Here is a 22279-nt window from a genome sequence, read left to right on the forward strand (position 1 = left end):
TATGATTGGTTATAAAATAGCTCTTTATTTTTAAAAATTGCTCCAATCATCTAGTATAATATAGCATGGAAATTATCTAAAAACCAGGGATACCATTATTGAATCCTTGAAATCTTAAAAAGTCTTAGATGCCATCTGGTTTAGCATTTATGTATTTCTGGTTTTTCAGCTGAGCCTGGATAATTATGTACATTTACTATTTGATCTTTCTGTCTCCTTTATTTTTATAATATATGATACACAGATATCTTCTAGCCTGTGGTTTTTTTTTTTTTAATGCTAGCCACTACTCATATATCACAAATTAAACTCATGACCCACTAATAGGTTAAGAGTCTGCCAAAAAGCAAACAATATGTCTACACAAAGCACTTTAAAATTATTACAACAAATACTTGTGAAGGTACTTTGTATTTTTTTCCCACTTTTTATTCTCTGATCATATATGTGATAATTATTTGACTTCTATTATTGTCTAAACAGATACTAAATTCAAAACATTTCTGACAATTTCTGGCCCACATTTTTCTTAAACCCACGAATCTTTGCTTGTCCAAAGAAATTTAGCAAATACAAGGGGTGGGAAAAAGTAAAATGCATGGTCTCTAGGTAATAGTGTCATAGTTTATGGTGAGGGGTGAGGGATGAAGGCTAAAGAAAACAGAGCTGGAAACTGCAGAGTTAACTGAGATGTGCTTCAGAGGACCATGACTTGTTCATTTGCCTTTATAATTCAAATCAAAAGGTCAGTGCATTGGTAAAACAATGATTCCTGGCTCCCATATATGATAGATATGGGTCATCTCTTGCAATGGTATTCAGAATTGCTTTACTGCTTCTCCAGGAATAAATACATTTTATGGTACAGCACAGACACTCCTACTCATTCCAGAAATAAAAGTTTCATGAAACAGAACGTATTCTTTCTATAACTGATGTGCTTTGATAGTTTAACTTCTTTTTAAAAAAAATACTGGTAGCAAAAGTAAAGTGATTTCCTGACACATAAATCTGAGTCAGTTTGCACAGCACTGTCCTATTGGACAGAATCTTTGGGTACACCTGTCATTATCATTTTGCTTGTTGCCAGAGCTCCCCTGTGTAATGAAAAGTCTTATATAGGAGGGATGACATAGAGTCCAATCAGAACATGCCATTGCCCAACTGGACCAGAGAAAACCACTCAAGTCTGTCCTTCCAGAAATGTTGTATCTGGGAAAATATATTCACAGAATATATTTTTCTGTTGTGCTTTGTTTTAGTAATTAACAAACTGTATCCGAGAACATAAAATTTGTCACTAAAGCTTAACAGATAAAAGGAATGTACATAGGAAATATTTAATTATGTACAAGAAACATCTAGTATAATTTTTATTTAGCCGAAAGTTTGAATGATATCATGACTATTATAATAATGACAGTAATAGCAGTTCTCATTTATTGAGTATTTACTCTGTGCCACAGACTTTTATTGTCTTTACTGCATTTTATTCTCACAGCTATCCAGTAAAGCAGATACTGTATTTTTCTTTTTAAATGAGAAAACTATGCCTTAGGGAAATTGATCAACTTACCCAAAGTAATACAACTAGTAAGCATTTAAATGTCTGACGTACACCCTGTGCTCTTTACCACTGCCTTTAAAGTCCAGCAGGACCTTGGAAGCAGATGGTCTTGAATCATGTCACTGCCACGGGTTTGTTTGTTTGTTTGTTTGTTTTTTAAGAGACAGAGTCTCTTTCATCCAGGATGGAGTGCATTGTCACAATCACAGTTCATTATAACCTCAAACTCTTGGCTCAAGCAATCCTCCCACCTCAGCCTCCTGAGTATCTGGGACTATAGGCACGCACCACCACACGTGGCTAATTTATTAAATATTTTGTAGAGATAGGATCTTGCCAGATTGCTCAGGCTGATCTTAAACTCCTGGCCTCAAGCAATCCTCCTGCCTCAGCCTTCCAAAATGTTGGGATTATAGGCACGAGCCACCGTGCCTGGTCTTGCCATCTCTTAATTATATGGTGCTGATGCTGAGCCTTGGTTTCCTCCCTATGAAATGAAAAAGAAAACGCACTTCACAGAGCCATGGTGAGGAGTAAGGAAAGAACTTAGTGTGTAATTAGTAAAGCTACTGAATGATAAGAAAATACAGGACTTTTAAAAATAGAAAACCCAGGACTTGAAGAGACTGTGACATCAACAGCTAGAACCATACTAAGGTGTAAGCTGTTTCTCCACAGTATCCCCACAGGAAGGAAGAGCGATCAAATTTCCTTTTTTGCCAACTTGTGGGCTAAAAAATGGTATATCAGTTTTCATTTTCATTTATATCGTGTTGTTAATTTTTTAATTGATCATTTTTTATAGATTTGATCCATGGAAAATATTCCTTAGAATGTTTGAATTAAATATAGTTATTTCTGCTGACTATTGTAGGCATCCACCTGCCCAAAAGGCACAGGAGTGGACCAACTGACTTGTTGGAGAATTCTCAGAGCCACCTTTCATTTTTCACTCATGTGATAATAAGCCTTGTATCTCATTTACAATTGAAATTTCCCATTTGAAGTTTAGTAATGTCTTTAGTGGCGTTAGAACTGGAGTTACAGTGTAAACTGTTGACTCTAATTCAACAAGTAAGTGTCATCATTTCCACAGTGACAGAATTCTTTGTGTACCTGCAAGAAATTCAACTGGTGTTAAAGATACTTGAGATGTGCTTTTCGATAAGCAACATTGTAGGGCATTTAAAAAGAAAGGAACCTAAAGCATTCTTTTTGAACACTTGTTTTTAATAAAAGTTGTAGTATTTATAAAGTATGTCTTTTGCTTTTCAGAACAACTCTTGGAATTTATGCACCAGTTGCCTGCTTTTGCCAATATGACGATGTCGGTGAGGCGAGAACTCTGTGCTGTGATGGTGTTCGCAGTGGTGGAAAGAGCAGGGACCATAGTGTTAAATGATGGTGAAGAGGTGATTAGCTAGCTATTCTTACCACCTAAAAAGTTTCTTCTTAAAGATATCTCAATACAGCAATTGAACAAAACCCCAATTCTTACTTTTTCCTTTTTAACACCCAACAACAGTAAGTTTGAATAAATCAAGAATGATGGTACACCTGTTATGTCACTGTATTAGTCCATTTTCACACTGTTGATAAAGACATACCTGAGACTGGGAAGAAAAAGAGGTTTTAATTGGACTTACAGTTCCACATGACTGGGGAGGCCTCAGAATCATGGCAGGAGGTAAAAGGCACTTCTGACATGGCAGCGGCAAGAGGAAAAATGAGGAAGATGCAAAAGCAGAAACCCTTGATAAAACCATCAGATCTCGTGAGACTTATTCACTAGCACGAAAACAGTATAGGGAAAACCACTCTCATGATTCAAATTATCTCCCACCGGGTCCTTCCCACAACACATGGAAATTATGGGAGTATAACTCAAATGAGATTTGGGTGGGGACACAGAGCCAAACCATATGAGTCACTATATTCCAAATCCATTCTATTTCCCATTATTTGCAGAATTTCATATGCAAATAGAAAGTTTTGATATATTAACTTTTCAGTTTTTGCATCTTAAATGTTCGTAAATTTGATGCCTTTTTTCAGACAAAATGATATTCTTATTGAAGCAATGATAATCATTTTGTCTACATGAGCTTTGGGGGACAGAGAAATTTTTTTCCTTGTGTCATTTTAGAGAAGAATATCCAAAGTCAAACTAAAAGGGCATTATGATACGCGTTCTGTGCTAGGCATATGGAAACATGTCGATATGTGGCTGTGTTTTTTTCCTTTTTCTGTGAACTTGTTAAACAGTAAAATAGAGTTACTTGTTTTATCTCCAAAATGGAAGATCTGCTCATTCATTTTTAGGGACCGTACTAGCACCTTCAGCTGTATGATCATGATGTTACTTTCTGCTTTGTCTTTATTTTTTTGGATTAGCTGGACTCCTGGTCAGTGATTCTCAATGGATCTGTGGAAGTGACTTATCCAGATGGAAAAGCAGAAATACTATGTATGGGAAATAGTTTTGGTGTCTCTCCTACCATGGACAAAGAATACATGAAAGGAGTGATGAGAACAAAGGTGGATGACTGCCAGGTATAAAATATACCATTAAAAGTATATATTTTATTCTTAATAAAGAGCACTTATATGCCATTGTGATGAGATTTTTCTTCCTATATAAATATCTTACAAATAAATTTTTTTTTTTGAGACAGAGTATTGTTCTGTTACCCAGGCTGGAGAGCAGTGGCACAATCTCGGCTCACTGCAACCTCCACTTCCTGGATTCTAGTGATTCCCCTGCTTCGCCTCCGGAGTAGCTGGGATTGCAGGCACTCACCATACCCAGCTAATTGTGGGTTTTTTTTGTTTGTTTTTTTTTTGGAGACAGAGTCTCACTGTGTCTTCCAGGCTGGAGTGCAGTGGTGCGATCTCAGCTAACTGCAACCTCTACCACCCGGGTTCAAGCGATTCTCCTGCCTCAGCCTGCCGAGCAGCTGGGACTACAGGTGCGCGCCACCATGCCCACCTAATTTTTGTGTTTGTAGTAGAGATGGGGTTTCACCACATTGCCCAGGCTCGTCTCAAACTCCTGACCTCATGATCCACCTGCCTTGGCCTCCCAAAGTGCTGGGAGTACAGGCGTGAGCCACTGCACCTGGCCTTTTTGTATTTTTGGTAGAGATGGGGTCTTGCCATGTTGGCCAGGCTGGTCTCAAACTCCTGACCTCAAGTGATCCACCGCCTCAGCCTCCCAAAGTGCTGGGATTACAAACATGAGCCACCATGCCTGCACCAATAAAATTTTAATGTGGAACTATTACTTTTAGTCTTATAACACCGCAGAAAAGTAAAAATTAATCTCCATTAAAGTTACTTGAACTGCACAGAACTGTGAGTTCAATTAAAAAAAAAGTGATTGCCATCAGTAATTAATAATCTCATCAAAATATGGAAGTAAAATGCACATTATGAAGTAAATACATTAATAAAAGTGATTAGGTATAGTTATGCAGTGTTTTTATTTAAATACATGTAAGAAATTGATTTTAGAAGAGTCATGGAAATTAATCATAGTGTGAATCAGTAGAATGACTTGCTAGTTAAATAATAGCTAATAAAAAGAAAATACTTGATAGCAAAAGACAAATAGTATCAGTATTGATATTTTATTAATATTTATTATTTAAAAGCATTTAATAATTGACTAGAGAAAATTCTAAGGCCAAATGTGAAACTAGATTGATTTAACTGGCAACCAGCATATTACAGAGAAGTACGTTTAAGATGCTTTTGATATTATTAGGTGTTTATAATTTATGACTTCTAAAAGGATTTGTCTCTGAAACAATTAAATGTAAACAACCAAATGATGTGACTTAGACTAATTAAGTGTCATTGTATTTATTAGTCTGCAGTTTGAAAAACATCTGAATATAGTTTATTTTAAAATAACATAATTGAATTTTTATAGTGCCCGGTCAATGTAAAATGGTATCACTTATTTAAATATTCATTTTAAGCATTTTACTTACTAAAAAGGAAAATGACCATGGCTATACATAAAATTATCTTATCTATAGAATCTAAATAATTCCACCAGCTAATTCCTTCCATGAGCACCATAGAGGAAAAAAAAATAAGGCTATGAATTCAGTGTTGTAAATATGTAATGCCAGAAATGCATTCTAAATATATTTACTTCCCAATTATTTTGTATAGTAGAGGAAAACAAAATGGTATAAGAGAGGAAAACAAAATGGCTAATTCTCAGTTATGTGGTATAATAGAGGAAAACAAATGGTAAATATTGAAGTCTTTGTTTAGCGGGAATGTGCATTTAAAGGGAATTATATATGCTATTTCAGCTCTGTAATTGTACTCTTGAAAAAAAAAAAAAAAACTAAATCTAAACTGAGTCAAAACAAGCTAGCAAATTGTTAAAGGTTTTTCCTGTCTCCTGTCTTCTCATGTCTTCCCTGAACCCTTCTACATAGTGGAATTACAATAGTGTTTGAGTTAGAGTGTGTGTCCTTAAAGGGCAAGTAAAAGGTTTTTTTTGTTTGTTTGTTTTTTTTTGAGAATTCAGCCATTACATTACTACCCCTTAGCCAAACTCTTTTGTTAGAAGTTTTGTAAGTATGAGACTGAAATGATATGCGGCATAGAATGTTTCAGGATAATTGATTGAAATGTTATATGACTGAATATTACAGAGTGCTTAAGTCATGTCAAATGTACCAGGTAACATTATTTATCTGGGAGTTCTGGAAAAGGAAGAGGAAGTAGGGGTTATGTTAGGGAAAAGAATCTAATTTATTTACCAAGTGAAAGATTAGTGGGAAACCCACATAGTCAGCAGGGAAGAGTCCAATTCAAAATAAAACTCTGATTAAGATATATAGACTTCTGGCTGGGCGCGGTGGCTCACGCCTGTAATCCCAGCACTTTGGGAGGCCAAGGCGGGTGGATCACGAGGTCAGGAGATCGAGATCATCCTGGCTAACATGGTGAAACCCCGTCTCTACTAAAAATGCAAAAAATTAGCCAGGCGTGGCGGCGGGCACCTGTAGTCCCAACTACTTGGGAAGCTGAGGCGGGAGAATGGCATGAACCCAGGAGGCAGAGCTTGAAGTGAGCCGAGATTGCGCCACTGCACTCCAGACTGGGCGACACAGCAAGACTCCATCTCAAAAAAAAAAAAAAATCTATAGACTCCTATAGCTCCTAGTATGAAGTTAATTATGAAGAGGGTCAAGGGTTGAGGTACCTGCTAAAGAAAGTCCCTGTCTTCCTTTCTGCTCCACTCCACACCACTGTAAAAGGAATATGTTAAATCAGGGATTTCGTTCCTGTACTTCCATTGACCCATCTGCTCAGGCCTAGCATTTTATCCCTAAGGAATTCCTTAAACAGGGATGGAGAACGAATTTTGGCATTTTAAGTGCTTGCTTGGGATACCATTTTAAAATATCATATATCTGTCAGAAAATACAAATGTTAGTTCATCTCCTTGTTGAGAGAGGTAAAGGAAACGGTGAGAACCATATTTTTATTCATGCATAAAATAGCCTCCGTGAGTTTGTTATTTTACTGATCGTATTGTAGGGAAGCAAGTTATTGAGTGAAATGAACAAAAATGATGCTATCTTTACCAAGAAAAAACAACTTTGTATAGGCTTTGTCGTCATTATCTTATATTTCAGGGAGTTCCAAAATGAATATTGGTTTCTGTAGTAAGATAGTTGAGCTCATGTTAAGCGTAAGAACACAATGATGAATGGATTAAATTTAAGATTTATTTGTTTGGATCCCATGACATGGTCAAGCTCTTGTTTTGCTCTGGGTCCCTTCTTTGTATTCTCTTCCAGTTCTCCCTCTTCAGTGTCTATTCTTACTCCCTGTGTGGTATGAAAGGACAAAATTCAGAGCTTGATACACACACCCTATGGTACCAGGCAATTGGTAATGGTTTTCCATTACCCACATATACCTCTTTCTTTTCTTTTTCACTTCTTCTGTTTCCCTTTCTTCATTTCCTCTTTTACCCTCTTAGTCCCTTTATTCTTCTCCACTGCCTGTATCTTAGGCCTGCCAGTGACACCCAGGCATTGCTTAGCCCTGAGCCCTGCCCTCCACCCTTCAAGTGGGGAATGAACACTTGGATACCTGTGTGAACAATTCGGTATGAATTTCCCTCACAGACTGCAAGGTGCCAGTTTAAATAGATCTAACCTCTTAAAGCAAATCTATGTTAGATTCACCTCTTCCTGGAATCATAGGCACTAATACCACTTAGAGTGTAAGAAGCAGTTTTGGATGAGAAAACAGTTTGCTGTGGATAAATTGAAAATTGATTACACCATATGTGGATTGAAGTTTAATTTTATTTCATTCATCATCTGTAATGTTTTACTTAAATACAAATTATAATGTCATGCCCAAAGGAAAATAATCCTATGATATAAACTGCCATTGACTTTAAGTGAATTCTTATTTGAATTTTTATTTCATACCAGAGTACTGAGATCATATAGTACTTTCATGGGCTTACAGCAATCTGAAACCCATGAGATTTACAGAAACCTAAAACCTCAGTAAAGCAATTCAGAGATTTTCTGAACAGGTGCGGTGGCTCATGCCTGTAATCCCAGCATTTTGGGAGGCTGAGGCAGCCGGATCGTGAGGTCAGGAGTTTGAGACCAGCCTGGTGAAATCCCATCTCTACTAAAAATACAAAAAATTAGCTGTACATGGTTGTCCATGCCTGTAATCCCAGCTACTTGGGAGGCTGAGGCACTTGAACCCAGGAGCTGGAGGTTGCAGTGAGCCGAGATCACACCACTGCACTCCAGCCTGGGCACTAGAGTGAGAGTCTCTCAAAAAAAAAAAAATTTTTTTTCAAAGATTTTCAACTGACTTCATCGCATTAGTTAAAATTAAATGTTACCTGTGAATTTCATGTTAGATCTATAAATTTGTTATAGCAAAAATAAGTAGCTTCTTTAAAAAAGATAAATATTTTCATGTAAAATGTATTTCTTTTTAGGTGCCAGTTCTATATGACCATATTAGAAATTCAGTTTGGGATTTTTTTTCTTTTTTTTCCTTTCTGGATGGTATTTCAGCTTGCTACAGAATAAATGCCAAAATGTCTGTCTAGACACTAAGAATTTCAAATCAAATGTATTCTAATTAAAAAAAAGTCTGTAGTCAAGATTAATTTTAGTACATTTCTCTTCAAAAAGCATTTTTCCCTTATATCTACTTATTCAGTTGAATTCAGGGATGTATTTCTTTTTTAGAAGATAAATGAGAAAATGAGTATTTAATTATGTTCTCTAAAACTAAGCACAAGAAAGAACACCTAGAATTATTTGGAAATAAAACCATCCTAAATCTCTTCTATGTATTTGGGAATAATTTTGCTGCTGTGTACAAAGAAATAAAATAATTTTTAGGTAAGAAACTAAGGATCATATACTTTGAAATATTATACACCTGTGGTCAGTGTTAAGGAAATTGCTCAGAAATAATGTTAACAGTTTATTTATAAAATTAGTGTGATACTATGAGCAATATTTTTAAAAATGTAGTATCAGAGCTCTAAAAGTATTTTAATATAATTAAAGTATACATAATTACTAGTACAAAAAAAGCCTATATCTTTTGATTTTTAACTTTTTGCTTCAAAATGCTTAATAGAAAAACTAGTGAGATTAGCCAACTCTGGGAGAAACATGATACTGCAATATGCTGTTCCTCTTATGAACTGCTGCTTCTACTTAAAATCTATTGGTTATTCAGAAAGCATGAAAAATATAGAAAAATATTAAAATGAAAGTCACTCATAATTTGCATTGCTCAGAAATAATATTAACAGTTTATTTCTCTCCAAGATTTTGATGTGCATGTGTAATTTATTTTAAAGTGGCCAGCATGTAGTTATGAGACATCGGGCTGTTTACTCATCTGTACAATGAGGATAATAGCACCTTCCTCATGGTTTGATTAGGAGGATGAATTGAAAAAGTTCCATAAGGCTGCCACAGTGTGATGGTGATGGCAGTGATGATGAAGATGTTGTCATGATTATCATAATACTTAGTATAGTATCTTTTTTAAAAATTCATATGCGCAATATAAAAAGAATAATGTATTATCAGAGCTCTAAGTGCCCTATGAAATCATGATTTCAGGTGGTTGCATCATATTTTATCTTATTTACAATATAATTTAACCACCTCCTTTTTCATCTTCACATTAAAGGAGAAAAAGAAATACTATACTTCTTTCCATTTCCAAATGATCTCTTGTCTCCTCACTAACCTCTAGTTAATTTCTATAATAAGTGATTTTTATCATTCATTCTTAACTTTCTTTAAAACTTGTAAGAAATGTAATTTCTTAAGTGGTTTGCCCTAAGCTCTGAAATTTTTTATATTTGGGGTCAGGGAGAGTAATGACTTAATATGCAGATTTTTAACTTTTTCTTTAAGAGCAAGGATTACCCTTAATACCAGTTATAAGGATAATGGTTTGAGCTATAACACATATGTGGTTTGTGTTTTGACCTTCTTTGAACAAACTTTCTAAAATGATGTTTCATCAATGTAATTAGCAAATATGTCTACTCCATAGGTATCTTTGAGTGTCTGTATCTTTTATTAAAATCATTCTTATTCAAAAATTGTTGCTTTTTCAAATTCTTTTAATTCACTAAATGATAATTAAGTTTTTACATCTATTCTCCTACAGTTCTGCTCCCCCCACTGCAATGTTTTTTAACTGAAAGAAGCATGAAAAAGCTATCTTCTAATTTTGTCTTTAGGTTTTTAAAATTGTTAGGATTTTGAATGTAAAATACATATAAATACTCTAGAAATGAAACTTTTCTTGACCGAGGAAGAAATACATTAAAAGTAGAGAAGTCTGATTAAGGTTCATTACAGCATTAATTTAGAAAGTATGGGAAAGACAGGGAAAAATGTCAGTTTTAAATAATTAAAACACTGAATTTTTAGTACTGCTAAGTCTTTTACAAGCACTTTATCATTAACATGTGACTTATGTTTTATTCCAGTTTGTCTGCATAGCCCAGCAAGATTACTGCCGTATTCTCAACCAAGTAGAAAAGAACATGCAAAAAGTTGAAGAGGAAGGAGAGATTGTTATGGTGAAAGAACACCGAGAACTTGATCGAACTGGAACAAGAAAGGGACACATTGTCATCAAGGTAGGACGCAGGACCACTCCTACTTCCCAAGGAAAGGAATTTTTTTGGTAGTATTGGTTGTGGCAGTTTAGGATTTTTTTCATTTTTAAGCCTATCTCTTAAAGGTTATCAGTTGTGGAAAATCTTTAGGTATGATCTCCTGATGAATAGCAGTTTCATTTATTGTTAACTGTGTTACTACCCAATTAATTTTATGTCGAATGTTTGAAATCCCAGTACCATATAAATGTTACACATATATATATAGTAATTAAACCTTTTTTTTGTTACAGGGTACCTCAGAAAGGTTAACAATGCATTTGGTAGAAGAGCATTCAGTAGTAGATCCAACATTCATAGAAGACTTTCTGTTGACCTATAGGACTTTTCTTTCTAGCCCAATGGAAGTGGGCAAAAAGTTATTGGAGTGGTTTAATGACCCGAGCCTCAGGGATAAGGTTGGAAATATATTCTATTTTGATTCTTAAATATGAAACGTTAAAATGTAAACATGTAAATATTTGTCACAGCAATTATGTCCAGATTAATGTAATGAAATAGGAGAATGTACTTCTTAAGCCAAAAAAAAAAAACAAAAAGGTGATATAAAAATATTAGTTCAGACTTAGAAATATGAACAAAATATTAGTTCAGTCTTCTTTAAATACAAGGGCCAATAAATTGGCCACCAAATGTTTAAACATTTTTTAAGTTCTGTTGGGAGTGTGTTAAAACATAATCAAACATCTGGATTCCATAGGAATCTGCATTTACTAGTTTGGTAGTCAGTGTACACCAGATAAAAGTTACAATTTTTAAATTGGCACCAAAGCAGCATTTTATGGCAGTCATCACTCAGTGTAGGCCCCAGGATTATAATTCTAAGGAGACCATCTAGAGCTCTTGAGAGCACTAAGGCCAGATTGGATGATAAACTATGTTATCTTATCTCCTTCCTTTTATATTCTGCACCCTTACGGAGCTTTCTAGGCTTAATAGCATTGATTCTCTTTGTCTAGTCTGTTCTTCTACCTTTACTTTCTAGTTTCTGTCTTTTGTGTTAGCTGATTTTTGTTTTATTACACCTTTGCTTTTATTTTGATCTGTTTCAAATGCATTTTGAAAGTTAGACAAGTTTTAGGTTAAATACCCTCACAGACTCAGAACCTTTCCTGGCAAAGCAACATGAAGTCTATAGTCAAAGTAAAAATAATTGATTTTCAGGAGGTCATCCTCATTGAAGACTTTATTGTTAATTTATTTTCCTGTTTATTATTATTAGGTAAAGTGTTTGAAAGTTGGATATCTTTTCTGGAATGACTTTAATCACATTTTTGGCACTAAAAAGGACACTTACGGAAAATAATTGACTTTTCAGGTTACACGGGTAGTATTATTGTGGGTAAATAATCACTTCAATGACTTTGAAGGAGATCCTGCAATGACTCGATTTTTAGAAGAATTTGAAAACAATCTGGAAAGAGAGGTAATATTTGTGGTTTTTTTTAAGATCAGCTTAAAGTTCATTTTATTCAGCCTGTTTTTGAGTTGACACTACTGTTTCTGAACTCTTACAGAAAATGGGTGGACACCTAAGGCTGTTGAATATCGCATGTGCTGCTAAAGCAAAAAGAAGATTGATGACGTTAACAAAACCATCCCGAGAAGCTCCTTTGCCTTTTATCTTACTTGGAGGCTCCGAAAAGGGATTTGGAATCTTTGTTGACAGTGTAGATTCAGGTAGCAAAGCAACTGAAGCAGGCTTGAAACGGGGGGATCAGGTATGCTATTTCTAAACTCAGATTTAAGGGTGAATTTTGGTGTCTGTGTTGTTGTTGTTTTTTTTTTTTTTTTTTCCAGTCAGTTTTGATACATTAATTTTATAATTTTATTTTTAGATACTAGAAGTAAATGGCCAAAACTTTGAAAACATTCAGCTGTCAAAAGCCATGGAAATTCTTAGAAATAACACACATTTATCTATCACTGTGAAAACCAATTTATTTGGTAAGTATTTGGCATACTTTTCATTTTTCTCCTTTTGGCCTTTTTTTCCCTCAGTATTTCAGACATCATAAGAAAGCGTGTATGGTAAAAGCATAGATTCGATCTAAATAAAAAGCTACTGACTTGACCATAATATATATTTTGAATCTATGTCTTTATTGATAACTGAAATATTTTATTGATAAATACGAAAATACCCATAAAGAGTGTACTGTACTACTCTTTTTAAACTTATTTTGATAAAGCAACATACCAAGCAGATTTGGCGTCATTCATTTACTGTGTGGTTTTGTTTTTCTGCAGGTTTGCAGTTTTGATAACTGAAGTCTGTACTTCTCATGTATTTCCAAGTTCCACAATTGCCTTAGAATTGTTCTGATATCTTCTAATTGCCATTATGTGGTGTTTCTGTTTTCATTTATTTTAGTATTTAAAGAACTTCTAACAAGACTGTCAGAAGAGAAAAGAAATGGTGCCCCCCACCTTCCTAAAATTGGTGACATCAAAAAGGCCAGTCGCTACTCCATTCCAGATCTTGCTGTAGATGTAGAACAGGTGATAGGACTTGAAAAAGTGAACAAAAAAAGTAAAGCCAACACTGTTGGAGGAAGGAACAAGCTGAAAAAGATACTCGACAAGACTCGGATCAGTATCTTGCCACAGAAACCATACAAGTAAGCATCTGCCTACATTTTCTGTGCATTATTTTGTTTTGTTAAAATGATATGCAAAGGTAGTGATGTAATTAATGTTTGCATGAGTCTAAAAATGTTCTAGGTTTTTATTACTGAGCTATTTTGGAAGAAGTAATTAAACAATCAAATTTGTTTTAATCTCGTTTTTGCCACTTATTTGGCCACTCCCAATCTTCTTTAAAGATAGTTTAGCATTTCCTCATTTGAACTATTTTTGGGGGGTTTGGAGTTTTTTTTCTTTTGTTTTTTGTTTTTTTATTTTGAGACAGAGTATCCCTCTTATTGCCCAGACTGGAGTGCAGTGGTGCGATCTCGGCTCACTGCAACCTCTGCCACCCGGGTTCAAGTGATTCTTCTGCTTTGGTCTCCCGAGTAGCTGGGATTACAGGCGCCTGCCACCACACCCAGCTAATTTTTGTATTTTTAGTAGAGACTGGGTTTCACCATCTTGGCCAGGCTGGTCTTGAACTCCTGACCTCGTAATCAACCCGCCTTGGCCTCCCAAAGCGCTGGGATTACAGGTGTGAGCCACTGCGCCCGGTCGCAGGTTTGGACTTTTTAAAAGTAAGGGTGTGTTTGCCTCCTGTCTCCTCCGTGATGATTTAGAGTTGCTTTCTCTACTGTATTTTGTTTCTGGGTATCTTCTTTACCAACAACATCTGCTCGTTACCAATCAAATCATTGCTTTATCCAGTTGCCAATATTCATCCCTATTATTCTCTATATTCCCCTCTCTCTTCTATTTTCAGTTATTTAATTACTGTCAGGGCATCAACAACCAAGCACAGAACTCCTTTCATTCTTCCCAGTCAACTTAGTGGTCAGAATGTCAGGTGTATTCTTGAATTTCTTCTTGGTTATTTATTTATGCCGGGAGCTCAGCCAGGCTAGACAAAATTGCAGGTATTTCTGATGCTTTTTAAGCTTTGCTTGTTTGCTTGCTTATTTCTTCATTTTAGTTCCTTCTTGAGTCTAGGGATGTTTTATAAAACTCGATTACTGTCAGCCATTTCTCACTGTGCCACATTTAGTTATATAGTCCCCAAACTACAATGTTAGAAGAGATAATAACTTTAAAACGTATAATTTCTTTCTTTGATAAATTAATGGGTCTAAAGACATGCAGTAGATATACAGGACTATATCAAACACTTCTTTTTCTTTTTTAAAAAAATTCCATTTCAGATCTTTTAAAAAAAAACCCCATCTCAGATAAAATTTTCATCTACAGATTAGAGAAATATGATTTAAAATATATTATTGATTGATTGAGTTGTCCCGATTAAACTATAGAGTAATGATTGGTGGTTTTGTATCAGCTGAAGAAGTCTTCTATAGCAGAGTCCTAAGGATAAGCAGTGAGGAGTAGTAGTTATAGACTCAATAGGATATTTATATTGAGTAAGTTTCTAAGAGACAGTGGATTAGGGCACCTGACATTTACAGAAAATAAGAATCAATTTTTAAAATAACCCTCCTTGATGAAAAAGCTTTTTTTTAAATGGATGAAAAGAATAAATTACCTAAATGCAGATTTTTAAAATTAATTTATTATTTCGAGACAGAGTCTCGCTCTGTCAACCAGGTTGGAGTACAATTGCTGGGATCTGCTCACTGTAACCTCCACCTCCTGAGCTCAAGCAATTCTCATTCTTTAGCCTCCTGAGTAGCTGGGATTACAGGTGTGCACCACCATGCTCAGCTAATTTTTTTTTATTTTTAGTAGAGACAAGATTTTGCTATTTGGCCAGGCTGGTCTCGAGCTCCTGTCCTCAAATGATCCACCCACCTGGGCTTCTCAAAGTGCTGGGATTACAGGCATGAGCCACCACACCCAGTCCTAAATGCAGAATTATTAACAGCACAATAACAAAGAAAGATCTTAGAGTCATATTTGACCATGAGTTAAATAAGAACCTTTAAAAAAAAGTGGTATGACCCTGGCAAGTATAAATAGAAATGTGACATGTAAGAACTGGGATGTAATCCATCAAAAATACTGGATGTTGGAAAGGAACACAATATGAGAATACTATGTATAATTTTGTTATATGTGTATTTAGAAATACTCTAAAGCTAGACAAGGGAAAAGAAAAAGAATAATTAGATGTGTTGATTTTAAAACACTGAGGAAACATCTTAAATAATTTGTATTTAGGAAAATAATATGACTCATTTAAAGATTTATCATGAAAATTATTTGAAATCCTATGTGTAATGCAATTGAAAAGAAAAAGGAAGTTTCACTAAGCTGTAGGATCTATTATATTGGTAATAGACTTGATTTATACTATACTAGCTATTAACACTTTTCTAGAAATTATTTGTTTATGAGGATTTTTTTTTTTTTTTTTTTTACAAAGCTACTAAGCTAGTAATTAGAGAAGTCTAGATAGAGTATACTGTTGAGTTTTTTCCTCAAACATTATCAGCCTTAGAGAAGCTAAGATGCTAGATAATGGCAAATTGGCAAGGTAGGCACAATCGAGCGATGTGCGTAGAGAGGAAGGAGAAGGTGGGGCTTGAGCTCCCAGAATTCAGATTTGGTTGCCAAGTAAGTAGAAAAAGACTAATGAACCCAGAGACAAGAAGGAGAAAGTCAGTACACTATAAAACCAGCAAAGATCGAAAGACAATTTGAGTAACAAGGCAAGTGTTGGAGAGGTAGAATCATAAGAGGATGTTCCCAGAAAGGGATATTTCTGAATTAGGTCTTGGATATAAAATAGTTTCAATCCAAGAGCGTCCGCATGTCTATGGATGACAGAGATGTAGGTGAGTAATGAAGAAACTGAGAGTAGAAAGGGAGTTCATCACATAAGGTGTTAAAGTGTTACGGAGAAACGGTTCTTAAATGTTGGGTGTGCCTGCAAGATGCTAATATTTGTAGCCTTTTGTGCCAGAGTGGCCCAGTCAGCTATGCTTTGTCCTGAGCCCATAATAATGATCTTGTGTCATGTATTACATAGCAGGTTTTTGGCAGAGACTGCTTTATATGGTTGAAAACTAAAATTCCACTAACGTGAAAGTTTTCATCTTTTACAGAATGTTATTACTTTTAGTCTTTATGCCTGTTTTATGCTTCAATAGAAATATAATTTTGTCCCAGACCGACCTATGAATTTGAAATAATTCACACTGAAGTTGTCTTTAATTTTTTAAATTTTTATTTCAATAGCATTTGGGGTACACGTGACTTTTTGTTACATGGATGAATTATATAGTGGTGGTGAATTCTGAGATTTTAGTGCACCCATCACCCAAGTAGTATACATTGCACCTGATGTGTAGCTTTGTTTAATCCCTGGCCCCCACCTCACCCTTCCCCTTCTGAGTCTCCAAAGTCCATTATATCACTCAGTATGCCTTTGCCTACTCATAGCTTATAAGTGAGAACATAGGGATTTTGGTTTTTCACCATTATTTCACTTAGAATAATGACCAACAGCTGCATCCAAGTTGCTGCAAAAGACATGATTTTGTTCCTTTTTATGGCTGAGTAATATTCCATGGTGTAGCTGTAAATGTGTTTTCTTTATCCGTTCGTTAGTTAATGGGCACTTAGGTTGCTTCCACAGTTTTGCAATTGTGAATTATGCTGCTCTAAACAAAACGTGTGCAGGTGTCTTTTTCGTATAATGTGAAATTGTCTCTAATTTTAATTTAATTTTTGTCTTTAAAAAATGTTTCTGCCCTTATTTACCTTTATAATTTCCATTTTCAAAAAAAAAAAAGTAAAGAGGAGAAATGCTGCTGTTTTTTAGCATAGCCATTAAAAATAGTAGTTATTATGATCAAGCCCTAATGTGGGAACGGCTAATAAATGCTAAATTTATTCATTTTATTCATGACACCTTAGTTTATATTCCAGCCTTAATATAATTTTCCTCTTATTTCAAGGTGTTTACAGAAACTAGTCTGAGCTATAACCATTTTCTTGTGACCCCAGTTATTTCTGTGTGTGTTTGCTTATTGCTTTATGTGATGTTTTGTTTTGGAAACAGTTGACCCTTCATTCTGGAAATAGTTTTTACATACTGTTAAATCATGTTTCAAGAGTTCACAGTAACAGGCTTTTTATAAATGGAAATGAGTTTGTTGCTGTCGATAATAACCAGTATTTCTCTGGATACTTAAATGGGTAGCTAGAAATTTTGATCGGAGAATTAAAAGTGAGTCATTGGATTTCTGTTGCCTTTTCTTTGATGCTAGGAAATGTCACCATGCACCACTGTTTTTTTATGCTCTGTATAATCAAGAAATAATGTCTGTGTCAGAGTCTCCTTACATTGGACTCCATAATGATCTCATTTTTTCTCTAAAGCACTGGAAAATAAAATTAGGACACTTTGAATTTTTTTCCTCCTCTTTTCATTTTACTGAATTTCTTCAACTATTGAAGGTCAGATTATAAAATAATTTATCATTCTGATGCAGAACTATCAGTTGAGTAAGATAAATGTATTCTTTTTAATGTACTTTTTCTTAAATACTTTCCATCAGAAGCTAGAGCTTATTTTTTTTAATGTATTTCTATGGTGAGTAACTACTAATTTTCGTTATGACTTATCTACTTAGAAAAACCATAGGTTTTAGAGAAACATACTATACACAAGAAACAGCAAAATGAGGCTGGGTGCTGTTACTCACGCCTGTAATCCTAGCACTTTGGGAGGCCGCAGTGGGAGGATCACTACTTGAGGCCAAGAGTTTCAAGACCAGCCTGAGCAACAAAGGAAGACGCTGTGTCTAAAAAAAAAAAAAAAACAAACAAAGCAAAACAAAAACACAAAATGAGTCAGATACACTTAAGCAGTAGTTGCTTTTGCAATTTTCAACCACATTTATTAATGATGTTTTTACATTAGCTACAAAAAAAATGGAATACGGTTTTTGGTCTGTATCTATTGTATAGTGATGACTTACAACTTTTTAACTTGCTGATAATTTTCTAATTTTCCTCTTTGTTCAGTGATATTGGGATTGGTCAGTCTCAAGATGACAGCATAGTAGGATTAAGGCAGACAAAGCACATCCCAACTGCATTGCCTGTCAGTGGAACCTTATCATCCAGTAATCCTGATTTATTGCAGTCACATCATCGCATTTTAGACTTCAGTACTACTCCTGGTGAGTATCACCAACACTTCTTTTGTTTTCTTGTAGTTATCTTTTTATTTCTAACCTAATGGTCATGTTATATCTATCTCTCTTCATTTGTCATGGATTATATCAGATGCTGAGTAAGGATGAACCTTAAACTTCAAGATTCTTGAAACCAGGTGTTGGAACCCGTTCTCTTTATATTCAGCACAATATTTTTATATGGCCATAGGCAGATTCTCTCTCTGAACTTGTTTCTTCTTTCATAAAATGAAGATAACGCATCCCATGCCATGATTACTAAATCATATCAAATAGAGTAAGAGGCATATTTTAGGTCTATTTAATGGACTTTTCAATACAATAAAGATTAACTCTGGATTTAAATTTTATTTCTTTGATGCCAGCATGACAGTCTTGTGTGCTGCTGTTGTCTACTGATGTGCTTGCTGCTGTCTGTAGATCAATCTGTTACCTTTAGGGAAAGGTGTGTTCTTGCAGCAGAACAGCAGGTAGTTTGACTGATTCTTTGAGGAAGACCTAGAGTAAGGGAGAGGTAAAAGTTCAGCATTGCTTTTTCTAGGGAGCTTTTTTCCGATTACTTTGCTTAATTGCATTGCCATATATTAAAATTCTTTCTACTTATGTGTGACTTTTCTTTCCCCAGACTTGCCAGATCAAGTGCTAAGGGTTTTTAAGGCTGATCAGCAAAGCCGCTACATCATGATCAGTAAGGACACTACGGCAAAGGAAGTGGTTATTCAGGCTATCAGGGAGTTTGCTGTTACTGCCACCCCGGATCAATATTCACTATGTGAGGTCTCTGTCACACCTGAGGGAGTAATCAAACAAAGAAGGCTTCCAGATCAGCTTTCCAAACTTGCTGACAGAATACAATTGAGTGGAAGGTATATATTGTCTACCTTACTGGATTTCTTTATCCCCTCTTCAAACCCACATCAAAGTCTAAGAGATGAACAGTTTTCAAAGTGTTTTTTAAATGAGTAAGTGCCCCTGCAGATTAAAAAGTAGTTGTTTTGTTTTTTTTCCCTTTCACCAAGAATTACTGTATGAAAGCAAATGCACACAGTCGACTACTGACCCTAACAAGGATCTCTTAGGAACTTGTTCAAGGGCACTGTGACCTGAAGATTGTTACTGACTGCCACAATGCGTGCTGTAACTTCTCATGCTTGCCTTAGGGTCCTGGTTTGGAAGGCGAGAGTATGCTTGACATAAAGTCACAGAGTTAAACGCGGGTGCTGTCTTCCCTTCGGATAGGTACATTCACGGGCACATTTTCTAATCATATTCTAGTGTTATTTGCTCCTGCACACCCAACTTTTCTAGGAGCTTCCTTAGTTTAGGCAGAGACATCTATGACAGTGTGGTTGGCCGCTACTGCCTGTTATTGTACATTGTGCTGTGAAATACACTTCTCAACTCTGAAACCAAATTTTACTTGCTACAGAGCTTAGTCCTTTGCTGCAGAAGTGCTTATATCACACATGTTACTTGCAAGAAAATGTCGTATCTGATTTTACTGTTCTCTTCAATGATATTTTCATTGTTAGGTGTATGTAGCTTTATCTTCAAGTCACAATAAGTGCAAGTTGAAAAAGAAAATAGTTGTTTTGGTTCTCATAATGGCTGGTTTCTACACTGAAAATTAAGCAGTTCCATAAATCATATTCCTTCTATTTTTAACTTACGGAGTGTTTCACTGTATTTGACTTTTCCATGTTATAGGTTTAAACCAGTATATAATTCATTCAAAACTTTGATTTTCTTGCCATCAACTGTAACTTTCTTATACCTCTTCACTTTTGTTTTCAAACACTAGCAAGTAGTTTTGTTTTAGTCGCTGTTTTTTCCAGTTATCATTTCAATGCATATTGATATATCTGGAACCATGATAGAGTTTTACAGAGCTCCACTGAGCTATAAATTCATGATTCACATTCATTATTGAAGAAAATTATAGATGGGTATGTCATGGTCTTCATGAGTAATCAAAATGGAGAATGTTAAATCTGTGAAAATCAAGGGTGCAAAGCATATATTTTCTGTCATATGTGTTTGTCTTGGTGAAATATACAAAAAAACATTTTAGCGGGGCCCCTACTGTGCTCATTCTGTTTTTTCGTTTATGGAATTTCACAGAGAAAGCGTATGTCTAAAACAGAAAAACAAAACAAAAAAATACCACCACCACCATACCACAGACACACACACACACACACACACACACACACACGACAAACATCTTAATGCTATTTTCAACAAATTACCTAAAAGGAGAAGGAGTTCCAGCCCTGTGTTCTCATTTTTGCACTGGCATTAACTAGTCAATCTTTAGGAGCCTGTTTCCTATTCTGACAAATAAGTATAATACCTGCCATCCACTTACCTGCAGAGTTTTTACGAAAATCCAGATTTTTTAAAGTTAACCTATTGTAGGGTTGTTCTGTTCATAGGATCAAATAGAGGGAAGTAGCTTAGGGTTTCTTAGGTATTTGAATCAATAAGTAAACCTGGATTGTTACAATTTGGGCCCATCAATAATCACAGATTATTGGGAAAATAAGAATGATGATCTACTTGTGTCTGATCTTTCCTGCTTCCTGCCTTAGGATCTAGTTCCTTTTTAAACTAAAAATGTGGCTATTTTCTGTTATTTTTAGCAAAAAGGGTAAAATACTTCCAAAAGCAGGAAAAGAAAGGAGAGAAAGAAAGTCCAGCTAGTAAAAGTGAAATTCCATGTGATTTGTTTGTTTCTACCACCTACTTCTGGATAGGCAGTTCTGTGACCTGGTACCTGAGACAGCAGCTGTGTTCTCTGTCTTGGTTGAAAAGAAATCTTCCATCATTCAAATCGGTGTTCTCTCAAACTTTCCGTAAAAAGTAGCATTATTCTTTCAAGGAATATCATGAGATTGCTGCATAGGCTTTGACTCTGGTATGTTTCTGTTTTTCACAGGTATTATCTGAAAAACAACATGGAAACAGAAACTCTTTGTTCTGATGAAGATGCTCAGGAGTTGTTGAGAGAGAGTCAAATTTCCCTCCTTCAGCTCAGCACTGTGGAAGTTGCCACACAGCTCTCCATGCGAAATTTTGAACTCTTTCGCAACATTGAACCTACTGAATATATAGATGATTTATTTAAACTCAGATCAAAAACCAGCTGTGCCAACCTGAAGAGATTTGAAGAAGTCATTAACCAGGAAACATTTTGGGTAGCGTCTGAAATTCTCAGAGAAACAAACCAGCTGAAGAGGATGAAGATCATTAAGCATTTCATCAAGATAGCACTGCACTGTAGGGAATGCAAGAATTTTAACTCAATGTTTGCAATCATTAGGTAAGAGAACACATTTTTCTTAAGATTCAGTTCAGTTCACAGATTTAAAATATGTATCAGTCCAGGAACATCGTATAATTAGTATAAATGCAGTAGATTTTAATTGACTCATAAGAGACAATTCTTTTTCTCTGAATCCTAACCTTAATTTAAAATCTCTCGTACCAACAAAACCAGCTGTGCCAACCTGAAGAGATTCGAAGAAGCCATTAGGCAGGAAACATTTTGGTAGCATCTGAAGTTCTGATTTGGAGCTCCGAAAATCTATATCCCCCACTTTTTTTTTTTTTTTAAGTTTGTTTCAACTTTTCTCAATATCAGTTTATTTTTCTGTGGAAATAACAATACCCCAAAGAGTTATCAACAAG

General features: G+C 35.3%; 1 protein-coding gene across 3 annotated transcripts in view; it reads left to right on the plus strand.

Moving 5' to 3' along the window:
* The window catches only part of RAPGEF2 (Rap guanine nucleotide exchange factor (GEF) 2), a 177641-nt gene that overhangs the window by 137692 nt on the left and 17670 nt on the right, over positions 1–22279 (plus strand). For all 3 annotated transcript variants that reach the window (XM_011970525.1, XM_011970526.1, XM_011970527.1), the window contains 11 exons: positions 2843–2979; positions 3962–4120; positions 10611–10763; positions 11036–11200; positions 12121–12228; positions 12320–12523; positions 12641–12749; positions 13177–13423; positions 18417–18574; positions 19215–19455; positions 21528–21911. In XM_011970525.1, coding sequence (XP_011825915.1) covers positions 2843–2979; positions 3962–4120; positions 10611–10763; positions 11036–11200; positions 12121–12228; positions 12320–12523; positions 12641–12749; positions 13177–13423; positions 18417–18574; positions 19215–19455; positions 21528–21911 — 2065 coding nt within the window. The remainder of the gene's footprint in view (positions 1–2842; positions 2980–3961; positions 4121–10610; positions 10764–11035; positions 11201–12120; positions 12229–12319; positions 12524–12640; positions 12750–13176; positions 13424–18416; positions 18575–19214; positions 19456–21527; positions 21912–22279) is intronic.

This window comes from Mandrillus leucophaeus, unplaced genomic scaffold (genome assembly GCF_000951045.1).
Source record: "Mandrillus leucophaeus isolate KB7577 unplaced genomic scaffold, Mleu.le_1.0 Scaffold95, whole genome shotgun sequence".
NCBI classification, from domain to species: Eukaryota; Metazoa; Chordata; class Mammalia; order Primates; family Cercopithecidae; genus Mandrillus; species Mandrillus leucophaeus.